Source organism: Balaenoptera musculus, chromosome 16 (assembly GCF_009873245.2).
Source record: "Balaenoptera musculus isolate JJ_BM4_2016_0621 chromosome 16, mBalMus1.pri.v3, whole genome shotgun sequence".
NCBI classification, from domain to species: domain Eukaryota; kingdom Metazoa; phylum Chordata; class Mammalia; order Artiodactyla; family Balaenopteridae; genus Balaenoptera; species Balaenoptera musculus.
Genome location: NC_045800.1, coordinates 39,971,771 through 39,996,916, shown reverse-complemented (window position 1 = coordinate 39,996,916; position 25,146 = coordinate 39,971,771). Strand labels below are relative to the sequence as shown.

At 35.3% G+C, this 25,146-nt stretch overlaps 1 protein-coding gene across 2 annotated transcripts in view; it reads right to left on the bottom strand.

Moving 5' to 3' along the window:
* Positions 1 to 25,146, bottom strand: part of PRKG1 (protein kinase cGMP-dependent 1) — a 1,248,399-nt gene that overhangs the window by 1,064,505 nt on the left and 158,748 nt on the right. For both annotated transcript variants that reach the window (XM_036828090.1, XM_036828088.1), the window contains exon 2: positions 18,861 to 19,027. In XM_036828090.1, the coding sequence (XP_036683985.1) occupies positions 18,861 to 19,027 (167 nt within the window). The remainder of the gene's footprint in view (positions 1 to 18,860; positions 19,028 to 25,146) is intronic.

Below are 25,146 nucleotides of genomic sequence, written 5' to 3'. Positions count from 1 at the left end.
TACAGTTTTGTGAATGTCTCTATTACTACCATCTAATAATATTTTTGGAATCTTAAATATACCAAGTGCCCTTCAAATTTTCATCTTTAAAGAGTTGAAAATTTATAAATGTATACACACACATACATGCGCACACACACACGCAGGGCTCACCTCTAAGGATCTTAATAGAAAGTCTGCACAGTCTAAATAATACCATGTTAGATCAAACAAGCAAACAGGTTTTTAAACCTTTGGCTTATTAAATTTCAACAGGGGATTTTAAATATTAAATAAATAAAAATTTCAGGCTTCCCTGGTGGTGCAGTGGTTGAGAATCTGCCTGCCAGTGCAGGGGACACGGGTTCAAGCCCTGGTCTGGGAAGATCCCACATGCCGCGGAGCAACTAGGCCCGTGAGCCACAATTACTGAGCCTCCGCGTCTGGAGCCTGTGCTCCCAAGAAGAGAGGCCGCGACAGTGAGAGGCCCGCGCACCACGATGAAGAGTGGCCCCCGCTTGCCGCAACTAGAGAAAGCCCTCGCACAGAAACGAAGACCCAACACGGCCAAAATAAATAAATAAATTAATTAATTAATTTTAAAAATAAATAAGTAAAAATTTCACCTAGAGGGAAAACAGGTAGATAATTTTCAGAATTAAGTAGATGCTTAATAATTATTTTCTTAAAATTTTTCAGAAGCTCTAATAGCTTATTATCCATTTTCATTATCTATGAGAAGATAATTCTAGATTTGAAGGGAATTTGATACAGATTTGTCTGTGTGTGTTATACATTTTTGCATGTGGATGGGTATGTGTATGGATTCCCTAAAATATACTGTAAAGTTTTGGTGTTGGGGAGCAAGCAAGATTCCATTAATAATTATTTGCTAAATGAATGAAACACTTACTAGGTGCTGGCGCAGGGCTAGGCACTGGGGAACATCCACAAGGTTTCTGCCTACACGGAACTTAGAGTCTGGTAGACTAAAGAGGTTCTTCAATACCCATGTCTTCATTTAATCTTTTGAACTAAAATTCTGCTAATAAATTAAGAAAACATGTTTGATACATAGACCTAGGTTTGGAGATGTCCAACTAAATACCAAAGAATTCAATCATTCCCACTGACGGTGTTTGTAAAATAGTGTGTGGTATTCCACAAATAGGATGACCTTACAAGAAACATACACACACATACAGATCTCGAACAGAAGATAGGGCCAATTTTCAAAACGGCATATTACAAAGAAATAGGAACTATTTTTCTTTCATACTAGTAGCTCAACCTCAAGCTTTTCAAAAGAGACATCATATTTCCTGTGTGTCGCCTCAGTTGCCTGATTATAAAATACTTTACTGTATTTCCAACTTGTTGTCTTATTAAATTTTATCTTCAGAGTAGATTCCTTATTCCAAAACATATTTTTAAACATTATATGGTTTACGATTCTTTCATTAAAAGAAACATCTTTAAACCCAAATACATCTTCTCTAACTCCTAAGCTAAACAGTACTAGGAAGAAGCAGCAGCATGTAGCTTAAGTGGAATGTTATGTGAGGTCTGGAGAATTAAGCAGTTTGGAATAGGAGATGCAATTTTATTACATGGAAGTGACTCATTCTTTCACCACCGAGTGTGATTTCTGGAATCGTTATCTGGAAGCAAATGTGTGAGGTAAACACTCTTTTAAAAAACATAAGTAATGGCTCATCATCATTTGTTCATCCTGGATAATAAATAAATGTAAAACACTGACTTAAAGATAGTTTTTCTGCATTAGTGATAAAGACACATTAACAATATAGTCTGAAATGTAAAAAATGATTTATGAAATTAATTAGGAAGTTCCTAGGAGGAAACACAACATCCAGTATGTAATAATTTCTGTCCCATATAATTAGTTCGGTATTAATGAAGCCAACATGCAGGGAATATGTACTGTGTGTAGGCACTATGGTTAGAGACCTGGGGTTATAGAGAACACAAGTAGTTCCTGACCTTAAGTTACTGAGAAAGAGCGAAATATGTTAATGTCTATCCCCTAAAATTCATTCCCTCCTTCATTTTAGTAAGAGAACCACCCTCACCAATTTTTGACTAGACAAATGGCTACCTTGGTAGAGATTACTTTTTTCTAGCTTTTCTTGTAGCTACATTCTGGACAAGAGGATGAGAGCAGGTGAAGGGTGTAACTTCCCTTTGAGGCTGAAGCTCCTTGCCCTGTCATTCCTCTCCTCCCCATCCCAGACATGGGAACACCTAGTAGTCCCTGGTGATGACCCAGCTTCAGCTCTCTATACAATGATCACACCTGGGTGATACCAGAGCAACAAGATGGAAGAAACCTGGGTGCCTGAATAACCACATGGAGTGCAGCTGCTCCCAGCCTCCTCCATTGACCTCAAGGACATTACATCAAAGAGAAATAAACTTACATTTTATTTGAACCATTGTATTTTGAGGGCTTTTTTGATACTCCAACTTAGCGAATCCCTAATACAATAAATAAGCCAACACGAGACATCTGCTGACAGTCTTGCTCCTCAGACAGTCTTCCTAATTTCTGTGAAAGGCAAACTCCATTGTTCTAGAGTTGTTCAGGCCCAAAATTCGGAATCCTTCACTCTTCTCTTTAGCTCACATACAATTTCCAGTCCAACCCATTATCAGATACTACTGGTGGAACTTTTAAAACAGCTCCTAAATTTGACCATTTCTTACCATCTCCACTTGTACCCCTTTAGTCCAAGTCACCATCATCCCCCTTCTTAACTATTTCAATAGCCTCCTAACTGATATCCCAGCTTCCTTTTGCTACTAGAGAGTTTGTCATAGCTGCAAAAAAGCTCTAAGGTAAAGCATGTTGCTCTTTTGCTCAAACCCTTCTAGGAATTCCCACCGTGATAAAAAGCAAGGAAAGAATATATATATATATATATATATATATATATATATATATATATATATATATATATATATATATATATATAAAGCCCTTACCAGGGCTACAATGCCACTGAAACTCTTCTATCATTGCTTTCTTTACCTAACTCCTTCACCTGCACCCCTGTGATCATTTATCCCACTCCATTCACACTGGCTTCCATACTGTTCTTTGAACATGTCAACCACAACCCCATCTCATGGCTTGACACATTTTTATTCCTTTTGCCTAAAATGTTCTTCCTTCAGATATTAGCATGGCCCATCATCACCTCATTCATGTCTCTGCTTCTGCTGTATGTTCAACTTATAGAGTCCTTCCATGACTACCCTGCAAAATATACCAATCCTTCCCCATCCTGCATGTCACTCTCTGTCCCCTTACCATGCTTTGGTTTTCATAGCACTTATCAGTACCTGATCTCTATATATAGCTCACACACACACACAGATACACAGACACACACTATATATATATGTGTGCATGTATATATATGTGTATATATATATATATATATATATATATGTCTGTACTCAACACACACATTATACATAGTATTTGTTTGTTTGTTGTGTATCTCCCCCATTAGGATAAAAGCACTAGAGAAATTTTGTATCCTTTGGTCTCTACTATAACCTAAACACTTGGAACAATGTCTGGCACATAATACATGCAAAATAAGTATTTCCTGAATGAATAAATTGGATGAATGAACAAAACACAGTCTGACCAATGTTCTTGTATAGAAAGACCCAGAAGATGTTATAGGAACTTCAGAAAAGAGAATACAGCCCAGTTAGGAGGTGTCAGAGAAGGCTTCTTAGCAGAGCCAACATCTACATTGACTCTGAAGAGCAGTAATATTTCAGTGTATATACTCCAGTCAGAGGAAAACACAGAGTCAGAAAGACAAGCGACTATTTGAGGAGGTTGAGCCAGAGCCACAGAGTGCTGAGTGCAGGGAATCTAACAGGGAAGCAGAAGCAGATCAATAAGCAATGGTGCAACCCCAGGTGCCAGACACAGGACTCGATGCTTGACATATACTATATTACTTGACAAATGAGGCAGCGATGTCCAGAAAAGGTTAGAGAATTTCCCCAAGGTTACTGAGCTAGTTAGATGGCAAAATCAAGATTGAAGTTCGCATCTGCTAAGTTCCAAAACCCAGCTCTCTTCATTACACTGTACAGTCATCTGCCAGAAGGAGTTTGGCTTTTTACCATGGGAAGGCACTGGAAAACATCAAACAGGGAGATGACATAAACATATTTGTCTTTGAGTAAGATCTTGCTTATGGTAGTGTAGAGAACGTATGAAAGTGAAATAAGCCTAGAGACAGAAAGACCTAGAGTAACTGTTGGAAAATTTCAAGAGGAGTTATAATAGTCCTCAACCAGAGCAGGAGCAAACAGGGACACAGGATAGTGATAAGCTGATAGATTGAAGAAGATTTGCAGATCAACAGATGTGGAGCCTGGAACCACTCCTGGGTTTCTAAGCATGATCTAATGCCAGGGGAAAAGGAGGTATCATCCATGAATTTGGGAATAGAGCAGGTAAAGTACAGAGAGGATTATTTCAATATGGTCACATGGCTGCTTAAGGGATGAATCTGGATTAAACTCCTAGAATTTACAGCTTTTAGTCCAGTGGTCATTTCTCTACGAGACAACTGAGACCAAATGGCCAAAGCTTATAACATAAAGCACAAGAGACAGAAACCTACTTCAGTCGTCTGGTTATGCCAAGAATAGTCTGTGCTTTGTGAGAACAGGAAACAAAATGTACTGTTGTATAAAACACTGAACTATAACTTGCATAAAGAACAAATATTAAAATTAATTTCTCATCACAATATAATATCATGTGTGTTCACAGTTGGAATAAGTCTTTCATCTCCCAATGTTACTTGTCTCATAAAAGCTGCTTTGCGGAGTAGAAAGAAGAACATTGTCTTTCCAAGAACAATAAATGAAAGCAGCATCTTTTTTTTTAACTCATCCCAAGAAAATGCTTGGTGGTGAGATATCAAAAACAAGCAAATGCACTAGCAAATGAAAAAGCTCTTTGTAAAATGTATCACAAGACAAATAAGTAGAGATTTCAAACATTTACTTAGCAACGAGTATTTTAAAAGAGATAACCAAGCAATAAGCTGACAGTTTAGGTTTACCTGTGCATTGAGAGTATTAAACTGGGACCACATGTAAAATAATGCACTCTCTTTTTTTTTTTTCTTTTTTTTTAAACATCTTTATTGGAGTATAATTGCTTTACAACGGTGTGTTAGTTTCTGCTTTATAACAAAGTGAATCAGTTATACATACACATATGTTCCCATATCTCTTCCCTCTTGCATCTCCCTCCCTCCCACCCTCCCTATCCCACCCCTCTAGGTGGTCACAAAGCACAGAGCTGATCTCCCTGTGCTATGAGGTTGCTTCCCACTAGCTATCTATTTTACGTTTGGTAGTGTATATATGTCCATGCCACTCTCTCACTTTGTCACAGCTTACCCTTCCCCTTCCCCATATCCTCAAGTCCATTCTCTAGTAGGTCTGTGTCTTTATTCCTGTCTTGTCACTAGGTTCTTCATGACCTTTTTTTTTTTTTTCCGTTAGATTCCATATATATGTGTTAGCATACTGTATTTGTTTTTCTCTTTCTGACTTACTTCACTCTGTATGACAGACTCTAACTCCATTCACCTCACTACAAATAACTCCATTTCGTTTCTTTTTATGGCTGAGTAATATTCCATTGTATATCTGTGCCACATCTTCTTTATCCATTTATCCAATGATGGACATTTAGGTTGCTTCCATGTCCTGGCTATTGTAAATAGAGCTGCAATGAACATTTTGGTACATGACTCTTTTTGAATTATGGTTTTCTCAGGGTATATGCCCAGTAGTGGGATTGCTGGGTCGTATGGTAGTTCTATTTTTAGTTTTTTAAGGAACCTCCATACTGTTCTCCATAGTGGCTGTATCAATTTACATTCCCACCAACAGTGCAAGAGTGTTCCCTTTTCTCCACACCCTCTCCAGCGTTTATTGTTTCTAGAATTTTTGATGCACTCTCTTTTTAAATCGGAAAACATTTAAGGTATCAGACAAGTTGTTCTGAGCCTTCAGAATACAAAATGTTGCATCTTCAAGGATGTTTTTAAGTGAGAAATAAGCACAGGATAAAGCCACTTTCTTCTCCAAAAATGCTGATTGGATTAAAAAATTTTGATTCTTTTATTCCTTTAGAACTATATTTAAAGTCTAATTACAAAAAAAAAAAAAAAAAAATCAGTATCCTACTACACTAAATCAGGATAATCACTGGGGAACTCAATTCGATTCCCAAATCTTAAACATTAGAAAGTGTGCAAACAGAACCCACAAAATGGCTCAAGGATACCTTTCAAAACTGTGAAATGGAATGTAATTAACAGAATAATAAGCACTTCAATGGAACTTACTCGCCCACTGTTGATACGTATTGGCTATTTGCTCTAGATTTAAATGCCAGCCCTTACAGAAAATTTTGTTTCTAATGTACCAAGACTTTATTTAAAAAACATTTGTTTTGTAACATGGTCCTATTTCTGTGCTATTTGAAGGTTGGGGAGTTGATATCTGATATTTTGAACCTTAAACTAATCTTCGATTGTTTTCTGAAACAAACATCCAATTGGTCATATTTGTCTTCAGGTCATATAGCTTAAGGCAGTGGTTCTCAAACTTTTATCCTCAAAACCTCTTTACATTATGAAAAATTACTGAAAACCTCAAAAAGCTTTCGCTTACATGGACTGCATTTATCGATATTTATTCCATTAAACCTTAAAACTGAGAATTTTTTAAAATAGTCATTCTCTTGAAAGTAATAAACTTATTACATGTTAAAATATATTTTTAAATAAAATTAACTACATTTTAAAAACAAAAAATTTAATAGGAACCATCCCACTGTTTTATACTTTTTGGAAATCTAATTGCTGTCTGACTCAATAGAAGACAGCTGCATTTTCTGCTTCTGTATTCAACCTGCTGCTATATGGCATATCATGTGGCTTCTACAAAACTCTACTGTACACTCATGAGAGAATGAGACAGAAGACAAATTACATGCTCATGTTATTATGAAAATAGTTTTGACCTCAAGGAGCCCCTAAAAGGGTCCACAGACTACACTTTGAGAATCGCTGCATTAAGGATACTAGTTTGCACAAAGTAGGAAGAAATTTTCAGTTTTCTGTGAGGATTTTTCATGGATAATTTTAAAATATTTATGAATGTTTATATCTATGATTTACCTACTTAATCTGCTGCATGTAAAACAACTATAATTATAAGAGAACTACTTTCATCAATCTTCCTCCTACGCTTGGTTTAGTTATAATACTTCTACCTCCACAATCTGACCTCTTAACTGAGCTTTCAGACGTGTATCCACTGTCATCAACTTGAAATCTCCGATGGGAGGTCTAATAGGCACCTTAACTTCACCTTGTCACAACAGAATTCTTGATTTACTTTCTTAAACATGAACACCTCTCGCTTTTTCCCATCTTGGAAAATGGCACCACCATTCACCCAACTATTTAAATCAAAAACCTAAAAGTCAATCCCAATTTCTCTTTCTTTCTCACCCATATCACAACTGTGAGCTGCAGAATATACCACACTTCCCGCATCTCCCACACTGCCAACCGAGCTCAAGCCAACATCATATTTTGCTTGGATAACTGCTATAGCCCTCCAAATGGTACCCCTGTTCCTCCCACCACTTTACAACACATTTTTTCCAACTTCTGATTATTAGTGCCATCCATTTTTTTTACCTATTAAACATAAATCAAACCAGGTCCCACATCAACCTAAACCCCTAAATCTCTTGGAATAAAAAATCAGCTACTTATAGGGTACCACATGTGACCTTGCCTCTGCCAACCTTTCCAACCTTAACTCATGCCATTGCCTTCTTTCTGTCTCTAACATTTCCCCACCTTGTAGCTTTACTACTTGCCATTGTCTGACCTCATCTGGAATCCTGTATCCACACTTTTGCATCTGGCTCCGTCTTGTCATTCAGGTCTCAACTCAGATGTTACCCTCGCAGGGAAACCTTCCCTGAGCCACCCAATCATTACGAGACCCACCTTCATGATTCTCTCTTACATCATCCTGTTGTGTCTAATGTATTCATAGCACTGATCACTATCTGAATGTATTTGCTTGCCTCCATGCTTGTTCTTTGTCCTTTTCCCCTATTACCATCACCAGGATGGAAGCTCTAGAAGAGAAGGGGCTGTGTATGTCTTGTTCACTGTTACACCCTCAGTGCCCACTGAGATATAGTCAGCATCGAGGAGGCAGTTTCTAGGAATCGAAATTGAGAAATGAATAATCAAATAAATGAATTAATAAATCATAGTAAGGAAACTATTGAAGAACTTCATTGAAAACTTTCTTTGCTATTCTCAATTGTTGAGGGAAATACAAAGAATTTCATATATTCATGAACTACATTCAGTCAAATCCAAGCTCTGCTTTATCTATAACACCCTTTCTACTTTTGTAGAAACACACCATATGGAGGGAGAGAAAGTATGGTAGTTCAGCAATGCCTGCTATGTATATATGTAACCTAATTCTCAACACAAAGAAAAATCTGCTGAAACATTTTTCCTATTTCATATGCCTTTGACCTTTAGAATTGATATACTATATAAAAATTCAAATTCATAGGACTAAATGAAATTTCAAAACTTCCTGTACAAGTCATCTAAATTTGCTTTTAAGAGAATGGTCTGCACAATGGTGCTCAAAAACCTACAAACCAAATGTTTATTCTTTGCAGACTAATTTTTAAATCACATGAGAGCCTTATCAACAATACTTATCATTAATCTTCTGCTTTTCTTGTAAATTTGAATTTAACCATTTATAGAATCCTATATATGATACTACCACCACCCCATCATCTCCTGGAAGATAAGCTGAACTCTGAGAATGGATAACTTCATGTAAATTCATATACACGTACATGGCCACAACGTACAAATATGTGTGTGTGTATATTTCCAACAAGGTGAGTCAGTACAAATCTTTGCACCAGAAATCTTTTAAATATGGCTTTAATTTGAGGGCATGTACCATTATTGAATGAACCATCGGAGAAAGCACAGATCTACCTTAAGAATATGCTGAAGGTATTAAATATTCTAAACCATTATGAAATGCAATGTAATAAAAGAGTAATGTAAAATGATGGTCTATAAACATGAGCCAAATATAAAATGTAACACTGAATTATGCTCTTATAGTCATAAAAATGAAAAAAATTGATGAGTATGTGAATGGCTTTTAATGAAAGTTATTACAATAGGCTATTAATTAAGCTCTACTGGGAATCAATGCTCACTCACTCTCTTCTTTTTACCAGTATGGAATAAATGATCTTTTAAAGAAGCATACTCGATTTTTGAAGGAAAATTTTAAACATTGACTATTAATGTCGATTTTATGAAAAGTTTTGGTTTTCCTCTGAAAATACACCATTGTGTATTTGTGAAATGGAAAACCACCTTTCATAAGAGTTTGGCCACCTTCACTAGATGCTTTTTCTAACATGGCTTTGCTATTGATAAATTAACAGAGTAACTTGCTTTGATATTGAAAAGTGTACAGAATAACTTAACTCTTCTTGTTAAGTTACACAAGACTGCAAAGAGCAAATAAAAAGTAAATGTTTGGGTTTAAAAGCATTAGCTCACATATATTCTTATGAATAACTATAAGATAGTTTTGGATACAAAGAAAGCTATTTAATTTGGTAAAGTTGGGCAAATTAGGCAAAAAAATGGTATTAAATAAATCATTAATGTAAATATACTCAATAACAAGTCCTTGATACTTTAAATATGCATGAAATGTAGATTCTCAGGAATTGATTTTAATACCATTTTAAGTCATCTATCATAATTCTAAATCCGTGCACTTCTGCAGGAGCTTTGGTACAAAAATATTTTCATTTTCATCAGAAAGGAGTTTATGGAAGGGTCTAAATATAAAATATAAAGATCATTATATAAATCTAAATATAAATATCAAAACATAAAGATCAGACTCAGACCGCAACCTTCCAAAGGTACAGTAGTTAAATTCAGATAAAGTATGTGCAATTATAGGCTGCGTTCCTCAAATGCGGAGTCATGGGAGAATTCCAATAAGGACTTCAGAGACCCATTTCAATCTTCCCTGGAGTGGGGGTGGGTGGGCTGTTGCCATGGTAGTCACACCAGGCAGTTTCACTGTGCTGGGAAGTAGCGCCCATCTTCCCTGCCCTTTGAGAGTGTGCCAAAACGATTACTAACCATTCAAGGATTTTTCATTAGAGGGATGGATATTAAAAGCATTAGTCTATCTAGCCCCCCACAAAAATCACTGGAAATCTTGTTAAAGTCCCTGAAGAAATACATCTGTGTGTTCTTAAAATGAGCCCTCAACAATTTTAGAATCCTGTTTATTGTTCAGCATGCAAACTACTCAACAGTTCCATGAAAGGATGGCTGAAGTAAATTTCACCTCATTAGCAAGAAATCAATGTGTTATTACACTATTGTCAAGGAGGTACTAATCCACATTTTCTCGTCATTTTTGCAGGTATGCTGTTTTTGGTTTTTGTTTTCATCAAAAATGTATTTTTAAACTTTCAAATTTGCCATTCTCTCAAAATTGAAGAATGGATATACTGATATTTTAGCAAAATGAGTCAGCATAGAAGTAAATCCCATAACTGTTGTGAAGAAAAAAGATAGTTGTACCTTTTTAACATAATCTATGATCTGTTGTACCAATTTCAGATTAATTTTTTGAAAAAAATTGATGGCTTTTCAACTATCATCTCAAAAAAATAAGCACAACAAGTTTTAATTATTTTGGCTTTCAGGAGTCTTCAAAAGTAAGAAAAGCTACACTCTTCACTTTCTTTTTCACCATTAATAATTTAGAAAGAAAATGGAGAACTATACATTAGTATAACCACAACGTGATAAGGCTTATTTTACAAAATCAAACAAGGACTTCAGTAGCCAAATCGGTATTAAGAATACTATCCTTCAAAATATGTCATTTTGGATAATGATGTTCTTGATCAAAGTTCTTTAATTTTTCTTGAATTATACAAAAAATGTCATTACTTTATAGTGGTACATATACATACACCCTTACAAATTTTAGGCAAAAAAAATATTAATCACCTACCCCTATTCATCAAATCTGTCACTAAATGGCTTGTGATTATTTCCAAATATAAAATCTACCCTCACAGGGAAAAGAAATCGCTATCATCAAGCATATTCAAAAACATATTTACTGTCCCCTAAGGACAACTTATACAGAATTCTTTAAATATGTTGGAAAAAAAGAACACAGAAGCAAAAATGTACTGCCTTTCCAGCTTCCTGCTTTGAAAGAGACAACTCTCCTTTAGATAACAAATGTGGATATATTCCTTCAAGATAATACCTCACCTGCCTAACCTACTACACACATGCCTTCAGGGACACACACATACTCATACACACATATGTGGCCATGAGAAACACTGCCTTCCAGGATTTCTTACAAAGATACAAAAAGCACAAACCAAGAAGAAGACTGATATATTTGACTACATTAAAATTAGTAACTTCTGTTCCTCAGAAGATACTCACAAAGTAGTAAAACTACAAGCTATATAGATGGGAGAAAAATATTTGCAATGCATGTAATTGACAAGGATTAAACTCCAAAATATGTAAAGTCAACCAACCAACAAAAAAATGGGCAGAAGACTCCAACAGACACTTCACAGAACACAAACTGCATATAAACACATGAAAAGATGCTCAACCTCATTAGTAATCAGGAGCAAAATAACTGGAAACAATCCAAATATAATCAATAGCAGAAAGGATAAAGAAATTGGGTATAAAATAGTGGGAGCTAATATTGAACAAAAAAGTGAAGTAGCAGAAGAATACATGCAGTATGACTAGATTTATATAATATAAAGTACAAAAACATTCCAAAGTAAACATGCACATTGTATACAGGGTGGGTTTTTAAGAAGAAACTTTTGGAGGGCTGGGTTCTCATAAGCTAACTTGTAAGGTACTTGTTCAGAGAAACACAGACTCAGAATCTTGGAGTTTGGGAAAGGGATTAGGAGATGTGTTCAATTCAGCCACAGGGAACCACCCCCCCCCTCCACCCACACAAACTTTCTCCAAGCAGATGCTATGTAGTCACTGCTAGAATGCCTCCTGAGATGGGGTTCTTGCCATGACATCAGGTTGCTTCATCACTTCTAGAACGTATTAATTAGCAGAATATTGATTCTCAAGCAGACCCAATGTAAGCCCCCCTATAACTTGCATTTTCTTTGGTCATCTAGATTCACGAAGACCAATTCCCTTTTCATGTGATAGCGTTTTCAGCTTTTAAAAATAGCTATTCTTTCCTCCTGAACCTTTCATCTGTGCATGATATGGCAACTTGCTAAATATAAATGTTATTCTTCCTGCACTCGCTCAAGTATATTAAAGTCTTTTTGGAAGGTTGGCACCCCAAAATAAACATGATACCCCATGGGGCATCTAACTATCTCAGTTCCCTGTTCTTGCCATTAACTCCATAACTGACATACATTTTAATATTCACATTTAAAATGTCCAGAGTCCCTTTGCTTATAACTTTTTTCTAAATAGATTTTTTGTTTTGTTTTGTTTTTATATAAGCAGTTGTTAAAAAACAAAATTCAACTGAGTAAATTTTAAAGACCTTACTGGTTTTAATTAATGGTTCATGAATTGGGCAGTATTCCATCAAGTAAATAAGAAAGAAGTTCTAAGGAGCTGTACAAAATAAAAGGCTTTTATAGGCAGAAGGGAGCAGGAACAAGGAAGCGATATTAGACAAAAAAGTGGATTGGTTATGGCAAGGTCAATTTCCTTTTAGGGGGTGTCAGGGGCCTACCAGGCAGATTACCTAACTACTGCTAATTAGGTGACTCCTGATTGACTGGTTTAAGATTCCATTTCTGGGAGAGCCAAAACTATTATTGAGTCTCAATTTGGTGACATGGGGCTTAGCATAAGTGGATGCATTCAGGGCCTGTTGTCTTATTTTTAACACAGCACATCAGCTTGTTCTTCATCATTAACATGATAAGCTTGGTCCTGTAAAGGGACTGCAAAAATAACTTTAAGTGCATTGATATTTTAACTATTCAAACCATATCTTTCAGATGAACATGAAAAACTCAAAAGAGTTTTGAGTTGCCAAAAGGCAACACCTGATTTTGGAGAATAAAATGGTCTGTTTCTCATGTTAAATTTACTGAACTAATTCATATGAAAATGCATTCAACTCCCTCATACTCTCAGGTAGTGTTTTGAATGCCAACTGACATGGTGAAGCTCTTCATTAATGTTCAATTTTACATAAAAACCCCTCTTCGAATGTCAGCTTTCATATGTTATTTAATCATAAAAACAGTAAAAACGTTTCAGGGGATGGGGTGGGGGTGGGAGAGAACTTGCAGTATGAAGTTGTATAAGTTTACTGTTGATAGTGGGTGGCCAGCATGATAGATAACCATGTTGAAGAATAAATAGTGTTGGACATCAGCTTAACAAGCAGACCTGGTATCAACCGACTCGCTGGAAAGGGAAGCAGATGACCAGTCTTCAGAAGACAAAAGGGAAATCTCAATGCAATAACAACAGAAACTTGAGAGTTGATGCGAATAATCACAGATAACTTAGAATTAGTGTACAAAAGGGCTATTTAAAAAATCGCTTGTGCGATGAGTTGAAGAATTGTTCCTTCTTAAAAAAGTATTTTTAAAAAACTGCGAGGAAAACAAAATCAATGATATTGATGGTAGACAGAAAAAAGAGGGCCTTCAAGGTACATGGCACAGTCCTAAACAATAAAGACTCAGAGGTGGACCAAGATTAAACCAAATCACAGCTATGCTTGCAGAAAGAAAGAAGGAACTAATAAGAGGAGCGGGATGGATGTGAGACCATATATAAGGACTTAATAAAAGCCGTTATCATTAACAAGCACCTTGTGAAAAACAACAACTTGATGGTTTCACTTAAAAGTTTACCTTAAAATAGCCAATAATCAAAGAACACTAAACAGATACTTGCCATTTTCAGAAAACAAAATATAATCTATCTGCTTCCACAATGAAAGATCACAGAAAATAAGATATCTCTAAGCAAATCAACCACTTCAATGGATATAAACTAGACATTTTTCACTACAAAAATATTAGATTCCTAAAGAAGGTGTTTGATTTACGTAACCAATTCTCGATTACTAAATCAGAATTTCTTTTGGATGACAGTAGACAGACGTTTATGTTTATGGAAAAAACAGAGAGGGCAAGAGTGTAAAGATATTAACAAATATTACATCATAATTAAGGCCAATATCTATTGGTTTAAGAAAATAAGCTGTATTCAAGTATTTTGTAAGTCATTTATATATTTGAAAACATAATTAAAATATAAATCAAGCCTTAGCAACTTGATCCACTGCTGCCTTAAATAACTAATACCAAAACAATTCTGATCAAAACTTGAAATGAAACTTCCACTAGCCAGTAACTGTAGATATCTGAAAGTCATACAACTCATTTTGCTTGAAAATACATGATATATTTACACTACCTCCAGATGATTTTTCCTCAGTCATCCTAATTAATAAAGTCTTAACATATGACCATTCTCTTTTGTTAAAACGATGAGAAAATTTGGCATTTAGGTATGCAGTAATACTTGGGACACTGCCCAAGCTAAAACAAAAATCATTAAAGGCACAGGTTAAACAAGTATTTTATGAAGAAAACTTCATTTAACCGAAGAGAGACAGGAAAAATTGGACTGATTTTTCATGTAAACTCCTGGGTGTTTTTCTGAATGTTTTGATAATATGCAAGTTTGTGAAAGATCCTCTATAGCCTATTCATCCATTGTTGCTATGGTATACTCTATAAATATTAATCATGTTCACAGATGAAAAAGAATCCATCTATATCAAGAAGAGTGCTATCTAAATTTTGAGAAGATTAAATGTGTTGATAAAAAACTAAGCAATGGGGCTTCCCTGGTGGCGCAGTGGTTGACAGTCTGCCTGCCAATGCAGGGGACACAGGTTCGAGCCCTGGTCTGGGAAGATCCCACATGCCGCGTAGCAACTGGGCCCATGAGCCACAACTACTGAGCCTGCGCGTCTGGAGCCTGTGCTCCGCAACAAGAGAGGCCGCGAGAGTGAGAGGCCCCCACTTGCCGCAACTAGAGAAAGCCCTAGCACAGAAACGAAGACCCAACATAGCAATCAATCAATCAATCAATCAATCAATCTTTAAAAAAAAAAAAAATCTAAGGAATGAAACATTTCCTCAATTAAAACTTATAAAAATTTAAATGATAGGTTTTTAAAAATTATTTTGACATGAGAATATTAGCATAAAATCAGCCAAAGTTACATGGAACTGATTAGAATTACGGCTTGGGGACAGATCAGCATCAGGTTATAAGATCATGGTCATTTAGTGAGTTTAACTGAAGCAACCAACAGCATCATAGCAAAATCTGTGACTTTGAATATTGGTACACTGTTTTTAAACCATAATTAAGATGACTTGCTATTTAGTCAATCTAGCAATAAAAAGAAGATAAATAAAATATATTAAAATTAGCTTGATGCAATGGGGAAAAAATTAGTATATTTACCTTTACTTAGTGATGTCTGCCACGGGTATTTCTTCTTTATTTTGTTACAAATGTGTTTGTCTGTATGTATGAGTGAGTGCATGTGTGCATAAAATCTTTGTTTCCTTCTCTCTTATAAGTCCTTATCATGTAACATAAGATGTATTGACTTTATATCATAGTATTTAAGTATTGTTAACTTTACATCATAGTATTTGATTTATGGGGTATTAAGGAGAAGAGTAAACACTACCCAAGGACTTTGCATCCTTTTCTGGGAAAAGGGTTTGTTTGTTTTCATTGTACACAGGATCATTATGTCATGTTAGGCAGAAGTATGACCTTGTTACTGTCTTTACTTGGAGGCTGAGTATGGTTTAAGGAGATGTATACGGGTGTCAAGTTGACAAGGAATGGACCTGTGATGGTTAATTTTCCATGTCAACTTGCAAACCCATGACATCCAGATATTTGGTCAAACATTACACTAGACATTTCTGTGAAGGTATTTTTTAGATGGAATTAACATTTAAATCATTAGTCTTTGAGTTAAAGCAGATTACTTTCTTAATGTTGGTAGACCTCATCCGATCAGTTGAAGGCCTTAGCAGAAAAAAGACTGACCTCCCCTGAGGAAGGGGAATTCTGCCAGCAGTTGGCTTTCAGACTTGAGCTGTTGCATCAACCTTTCCCTGCATCTCCAGCCTGCTGGGCTTACCCTGCGGATTTTGGACTTGCCAGCTTCCACAATCACGGAAGCCAATTCCTTAAAATAAACCTCTCTCTCAATACCCAGATACACAAACACACACACACACACACCCTATTGGCTCTTTTTCTCTGGAGAACCCTCACTAATACATAGCCCTATAGTTAAGAGCTTGGGTTCTGAATCCAGATTACTTGGGTTCACTCCTAACTCTACTCTAAACCAGTTGGGCCTCAGTCTTCTCATCTATAAAAGGGTATAATAAATATTAGCCCTTAACCTCACGGGATTACTTTGAGAATTAAATAAATTTTATACATGGAAAACTGTTAGAAAAGCATGCTCTATATGTTGGACATTGAGTTCTAAAAACTCAATAAATATTAACTATGATTTCCAAGCTTCTTCTAATATAGCTAGTAAAGTTGCAGTTAGTCTTAGAAAACACAAATGGCGTGAATAAATAGAATTTTTTTAGAAAAAATATACGAGGAAAACTGCAACATACAGGTTTTCAAAATACTCATTTCTTGAATGGAATATCAATAACGAACATTTGAAAATCGCTGAAGTGAAGTACACCCTGCTTTATACAATAGCTGTGTTCTTAAAAACACACCTGCCAATAAAACACATAAATAATCAAATAATATGAAACTATTGATATGTTATAATCTCATAAGTACTTTAAACTTGGTTTCTAACTGTTAATAGTTCTTAACATTTTGCCTCTATATTTATAGCCTTCACTTGGCCTCTATATATTTCTTCCATTTCTCTCATCCTTCCTGCTCAATACCCACATATACCCTTGCCCTATAATTTCACCTCCTTTCCCTGCAATTCTCTATCAAGTGTATATTGTTTGTGTTTTTATTTATTGTATTTTGTTTTTGTCAGAGGAAAGCCTAGCTGAACATTTATGTCCTTTTGGCTTGAGGAAAACTCTGTAACACTGACACAAAAGCTGAAAACTATAAAGAAATAAAAATGACAGAAATTAATACTTAAATATCAAGCGCCTGATATATGTCAAAAAAGACCACAAAGAAAAATTAATGTAGAAAGAACACTTCTTACATACTGTCAAGTATTTAATGGAAATAATAATACTGATTTTTTCTTCTTCTTTCTTTCTTTATTTTTTAACATCTTTATTGGAGTATAATTGCTTTACGATGGTGTGTTAGTTTCTGCTGTATAACAAAGTGAATCAGCTACATATATGAATAATACTGATTGCTATTCTACAATGTTTTACACTTTACATTACACATCCACACAACTTATTCCCTACTAACTTCATAACAATCCTACAAAGAAGTTAGAAAGCAAGTTTTTCAGCATAGGCACTAAGGACAGGTAATTCTCTGCTGTGGGTCACTGCCCTGTTGAATAGCACCCCTGGTCTTTACCAACCTCCACACTCACTCACATTGTAACAATCAGACATCTCCAGACATTGCCAAATGTCCCTGGGGGACAGAATCATCACCAGTTGAAAACCACTGCCAGAAAGAAATAGTATCTTCTTTTTTATAAGCTGGGTGAAACTCAGTGAAGTTGATTGACTTGCCCAAATACACTCCTCCTCTGAATGACCTAGAAACCTGACAGTTATAGGACACTGCCATGAATGCTTTGGGTAAAACACTAACTGCCATCAAATAAATCGACTGTGATTTTTCTATGCCAACCATCTTCTATTACAGACATGTCTGAACTCACTTTCTTCTCAGCTAATTCAGTCATGATTTCTTCATGGCTTCTTTCTTCCTCCAAAAGGAAAACATGCCATTATAAATTTCAAGTTAGAAATACACATTATGAAAATTTACGTAAGTGCAAAACATATTTACACAGTGCATGCCTCGGTTTTTTTTCAAAGCAGTTTCTATCTTAGTTTGTGCAAGATTTATGAAGCAAGCTATTGCTCTTATTAATCTGGTGGCTAATATACCATCCAACCTTTATGATCTGCCTCTATCAGACACATATGAAACACTGAAAACATTCTCTTTTTATAGAAGCATCATAGCAGGAAACCTAGTCATATACTGGGAGGTAAAAGTAGAGCTGAAGACACTTTGATTATCTGACCAAAAATACTTCCAAGAGACTTAAACTTTCATTGAAGCTTTGTGAGTTTGCTCAATGATCTGACAGTGTGTGGTCTTATTCAGTGCAATAAATAGCAATTCTTTCTTTCACGTTATCATCCTTTCCCCATGTCTGAAAAAATACTAGATTCTCATATTAATAATTCTAAACACAAACACGTCAAACGATTAATCAACCACTAAGCAGTGTTCTACCTCTTTTCAAACCATTTCTCAACAACAAAAAGGAAAAACGGAATTGTATCGTGCAATGCATTGCCATCTGTGTGCAGGCTGATAAGATGAAAAGAGAATATTTGAATGTCAGAGGAACATAGTTACAAACCATACCTTCCATGACATACACCAGCGACCCCACATCTCCTTCTTTGATGATGCAACTGTCTTTGCCGTACTCCACTGGGTACATACAGTCCACAATCTCTTGGATCTGCGACAGCTCCAAGTTCTTCATAAAGTCATTGTCAAGGATGGCTTCCTTTATAAGATCCTTGGACCTATGGTAAGAGAGGGAAGATTTACTGGCAGAGCTGACAAGCGCTGTCACAGTTCGTAGCAGAGCCAGATAGCATTCAGGCACACTACAAAGGCATTTTCTTGTTAGGAAGCCAATAATTTCCTGACAGACCTGAGAACAAAGTAATTCCATGGCAGCAGGAAAGACATTAAGAAATTTTCCTTTAAGTAAAATATAATTTCATGAATATGGGACCGACAAACAAGCAAAACCATACAATTCCATTTTGTTTTAGGATGTTTTTTAACCCAAAGATCACGGGCAAACTGATGGACAAACATTGTAAATTGAAGCTTGCAACTTAGTTAAAGAATGAATAGGAACAAAATACAACAAAATTTTATAGAAGAAACACTATTATTACTATGTTTATATATTATAAAAGAATATCAGGATGTATTGTACGATACACAATTACAGTAAAACACAATTTGTTTACTTATTTTTTTGTGTGCCTCTTCCACTAGACTTTATGCTCTGTGAGGGCAGGGATCATTTTTAGCTTTTTCTCTACTATACGCCCAGTGTCTACTACAATGCCAGTTACAGTATAGGTGCTCAAGAAATATATTGGATTTAAAAAAATAGTAAAGAATTGGAGACTTAATTAGCTGTTTGGAAAAACTGGTGTAAATGTGACAGTTCTTTATCCATACCTCATGCTTCTTTAGAGAATATTTATTTCTTCAAGCAGCTTAAATTGAGGTAACTAGGCAGATAAAACTGTATTGAACAAGATGTTTTAAACACAATATGGTTTACACATGGGATTAAACAGGTAGTCAGCAGGAAAAATATTTACAAATTCTATAATTGGGATTCAGTGGTTAACAGGGAAGTTTTGCAGAACTAGAAATACGGTGATCATTTGATTCTCTGGGATAAGAAGTTCCAAATAAATTCCTAAGGATACAAAACTCAAAGGAAAGAGAAACCGAGAAATATTTTGTCAGGAGTTGTACAATCAGAGTACTGTCAGATAAGTCAGAAACTGGATAAGACAAAAGCAAAGTCCTTAGCAACACAGAGCGTAAGCAACACATTTGGAATTTCATGTTAAAAGTCTTAATTTGAAAAGCATCTGACTACAAGCTGGTCCTTGTCCACATTTGCTTAACGAGTGGCTTTCAGGGAAGTGACCTGCGGTAGTGAATATTGACTACGGCATTAGCACTCCTCAATTCTTCCTGTTGTCTCTTCTAGACCTCAGTCTAACTGATCTAGCCTTCTCACATTATGTTTTGTAATGATTTGGTTTTAAGTAGTAAAAAGGTATACATAAAAAATTAAAACAATATAAAATTTATCAACATGAAAAATATACCTAGAATGGACGGTTATGATGCAATTAAATTGTTTATGAAGAGTGTTAACAGCATGGAAAAAATCTTATACTATTTTTAAGTGAAAAAGCATGAAACAGAATTGTTTCTAGAACACAAAAGCATGTGTGTGTGAAATGTAAAGAAAACAGGCTTTCGAATTAGATATATCTGGGTCCCAATCCTAGTCCTGTCATGTATTAAAACCTTGAGCAGGTTGTTTTACTTTTCTGAATTTCCACTAACTTGGAAAAAATATCTGCATTACCATGCTCATAGCAGAATTATTTGCAGTAGCCAAGACATGAAAACAACCTAAGCATCCACTGATGGATGAATGGATAAAGTAGTTGTGGCATGTATATATATATATATATATATAGATATAGATATATATAGATATATATAGATATATATAGATATATATAGATATATATAGATATATATAGATATATATAGATATATATAGATATATATAGATATATATAGATATATATAGATATATATATCTAGATATATATATATATATCTAGATATAAATATAGATACACAATGGAATATTATTCAGCCATAAAAAATGAGAAAATCCTACCATTTGTAACTACACAGATGAATCTTGAAGGCATTATGCTAAGTGAAATAAATCAGACAGAGAAAGACAAATACTGTATGATCTCACTCTATGTGGAATCTAATTTTTAAAAAAACTCATAGAAAAAAGAGATCAGACTTGTGGTTACCAGAGGCGGTGTGGTGGGGGGGGGGGGGAATCTGAGGAAGGTGGTCAAAAGGTACAAACTTCCAGTTATAAGATAAATAAGTACTAGTGACATAATGTACAAATAATGACTATAGTTAACATTACTGTATGATACAAAGGAAAGTTGTTAAGAGAGTAGATCCTAAGAATTTTCATCACAAGGATAATTATTTGAATTTTCTTTTTCTTTTTATCTATATGAGATGATGGAAGTTAACTAAACTTACTGTGGTAATCACTTCCCAATATAGGTAAATCAAACCATCATGCTGTACACTTCAAATTTATATGGTGATGAATATCAATTATTTCTCAATAAAACTGGAAAAAATATGTGAAGACTGGTAAAAATATAATGTTACTTTGAGTAAATGGTGGGTGAAAAGGTGGTGGTAGTAACTGCAGTTGCAGTAATAGGAAGAGTAGTAATAGAGTATACAGTCATGACTTGAAACAGTATCAGAAGGAAATAAAATGCTGGCATTGGTTGCCTTTGGTGACAGAATTATATTTTTTCTTTCTACTTTTCTCTATAAAATTTTCTAGAATGGGCATGCTTTTTTATATGGAAAAAACTCTTTAATTTCAAAGGCAGTTTATGAAAAGTAACTCTGCTATGAGGAAAAATAAAAATAATAATCTATTTCTCATTTAAATAATGACTTAGATACTTAATATTGGTTGACCGCTATTGACATATTCAATACTACTCTTTTCAATAGATTCCCTTTCACATGGCCTGTGTCTAAATACTAATGGCAGGAATTTTCACCTAATAAACAGATGGTGAGGGATGGCCAGTGGTTAAGAACTTCAGAGTCTTCGGAATAGACTCTATTTAAAAAGTCCTGTTTGTGAGACTTTTACTTTAGTTTGATAGGACTATTTAACTGTATGTTTCTTTTAATTTTTTTTTTTAAATTCTGGCTTGCTAAAACTTTATTTTTCCTGAGGCAAAGAGTTGTTTCCCTTGAGTATTCAACACAAGATGCAAAACTTTGTCCCCATATATGATTTTCATAAAATCTCCTTTCTTAATTATCTTTACCATTCCTGACCTCGAGAATACCAGTAGCAACTTCGTAGTGACTCCTGAGATCTACTGTTCTACTAATGATCTACTTTTCCAAATAACAGGACTTATGTGGTCTTTAAGAAATTAATTTTAATCACATTGCATAATATTCTCTTTACTACATATTCCTTTATTTTCATTGAGTCAGAGAGTAAGGCCATCAATGGGTTCATATTTTTTAATATAATAAAAACTGGATATTATCAGTCCCAGAATCCCAACTTGTTTAGCTACAGGTGATATCTTATCCTTTGGGAAATAATAATAGTGTTCCATTAAAATCTAAGTCCTAGAAATGCTGCAACATTAAAAATAAAGCCCTCTTCCAAGAAGATAATTAGCTACATCCAAAGATAATTGAAGAAAGCCATTTTCTCTCTTCTCATAAACGGTACAACTAACCTGTTTTATAAAGATGTCAGAAAAGATGACATAACACAATCTTACACAATCCCTTAAAATTTTCCAACTTTTCCAAGTGCTTATCACAAACTGGAGGGGAGGGGGGAATTTCAGGATGCTCTTACTTCTCCAATTTCATTTTAAATGGAGGACATTCAATGTCAAGTCCCTGAAGAAACAAACTGGAGGCTTTCAAACATGCCTTTGTGTTACTTTAAAACAAACTGAGAAATATAGGACCTACGTCTAATCATATATCCCTTCACAGAGATATTGTCCAATGACATTTGCCTCTGAAACATCCCGAATAATCCCTCTCTGCCTTCACAGAGTAGTGTAACTCAAAAATGTTCTTGTCAGTGAGTAATATTTAAAGCCCTGCCTCTTCGTGTAATTTTCCTTTAAGTCATTTCCCATTGAAGGCTCAAAATCTTAGGGCAACTCTCATTAGTGTCCACTTGCTCCAACATTATAAACCATAATCAATCAGAGCCTCCACCTAACTCTTCTTGGAATCTTTTCCTTTCCCTAAAGAAATAGTCTAACACACTCACTGTAACTAAGACATGACGCTACATATGAGATCAGTTGAGTTGTGTTATCAGTATGAGAGCTGAGGAGAGCTGCTAGCGCAAGTTCCAGAAGGTGGCTATCTGCCCTAACCCAAGTATAGAGCTTAAGAACATTTTGCAAGAATTCAGCAGGCTGACCTGAAAGGCATAAGAAGCAAATACAAAGATCTTGATTTTTTATCCTTCCTGTCTGCTTCTGTGCACAAATAATCTATTTTAAAACAAAAACAAAAACAACTTTTTCTTCCATGCCCAAAATTTGTGACATTTTAATGCAAACAACCGTAAAAGTAACTTGGTTATTTCGAGTTGGCCCTACTGATTTGTCATCATCCAATTGTCAGTCTCTGAAATATTGGCTATATATAATGGTGTGCTGCTAAATGCACTCTCCAGGAAAAAAAGAAAAAAAGCCCTGGTTTGTAGTGTTTGCCAATTTCCATGGTATAAATACTCCCACTATAGCCAATTTCAAACTACTAATGTAAAGTCAACCTGCTCGCAAAAAATTCCTGAAAATTTAACAAGCAGTTCTTATACGAGCCAGTACGTTGGCTCCAACACATCAGATATAGATTTTTTTCTAACACCCTAAGAATTTACTGTGCCTTAGTTTATAAATGCTAAAACTAACATGATGATTCTTTCCTTCCTTAAAAATTTTATTAGGTGGTATAATATCCCCAGATAACTTTATGCCAGGATTAGCAACAGGTCTTCCAAAATTTCAATTTTAAGAAAATGAATTGGAGAGCCCACTTCCCCATTTACTTATTGCAGAGAAAGTTCCTGAATAGACTCAAAGACTAATTGTCTTTCTACACAGTCTTAGATAAAAATGGGCAACTCTGAGGTGAGCATAGGGAAATATACAGCTACTTCTCTAACAAGAGAGATGACATTATTCACTATTAATAAACAAAGCCTCATTAGTTTTCTCGACATTAATAAAAGGCTATTCTACATTGTGGTTATCATGTAGTAGCTTGCAATATCTATGTAGCACTAGTGTTATTTCAAAGAGTGGGGAACGCTGTTTCAGACCGAAGTGTCAGGAAGGCTTCTCTGAGCTGAGGACTGCATGATAATAGGATCCAACCAAGCAAAGATCACGGAGAAGAGCATTCTGGGTAAAAGAAAAAACACATACAAAGGTCCGGAGGTTGGAAGGAACTTGATCTGTCCAATCGGTTCAGGAAGGAGACCTGTGTGGCTGAGGCAGAGAGAGAGCTAGAAGGAAAGGGAAAGGAGAATGACATTGCAAAGGGAAGCAGGAATCAGGTCTCATACGGCCTTGAAGGCTGTGGTAAAGAGTTTTATTTCATTCTAAAGCCTTAAGAATACAGTGAAGGGTTGAATATAAGAAGAGGTATGACTTACAGGTAATATACCTGACATAAGGAATAAATAATATAAATTTACTTTAAAATGTTACTGAGTTCATAGAGGCTTCTGTCATATTTCATCACTTAACACATACTAAAAGCATCACTTATTATCCTATTAATGAGTTCTTATAACTGAACCTCTCGGGAACCACTGTCTCACAACTCTTACATTTACCTGAACTTCAAATCACCGACTCTCATGCAACTTTTGCATGTTAGAAGAGAACGCGGTCTCATCTCCAATTTCCAGCTATCTCCAGTGGCATAAAAGCAATTCACTCTCCCTTCACAGCCTCTCTTTAGATTAGTTTCCCCCTGAACACATACCAAGCAATCGTAAATATGCTCAAAACAGCCATGGCCAGAAATGTGAGAATTAATATCTGATCTCTTCATTCAACAAAGACTGCTAGGCACTTTAAAAAATAGTCGAAATTATTACTAAGAACGGAAATCAGCTAAAGCAATTTAAAAATGGTTTACAAAATTTCTATAATCAACTTTTTGACTGAAAAAAACTCTCACTAAATCTTTCTAGCTCTCAAAGGTCAGTCTTAGGCTCAAATGTCAGGAGAAGCAG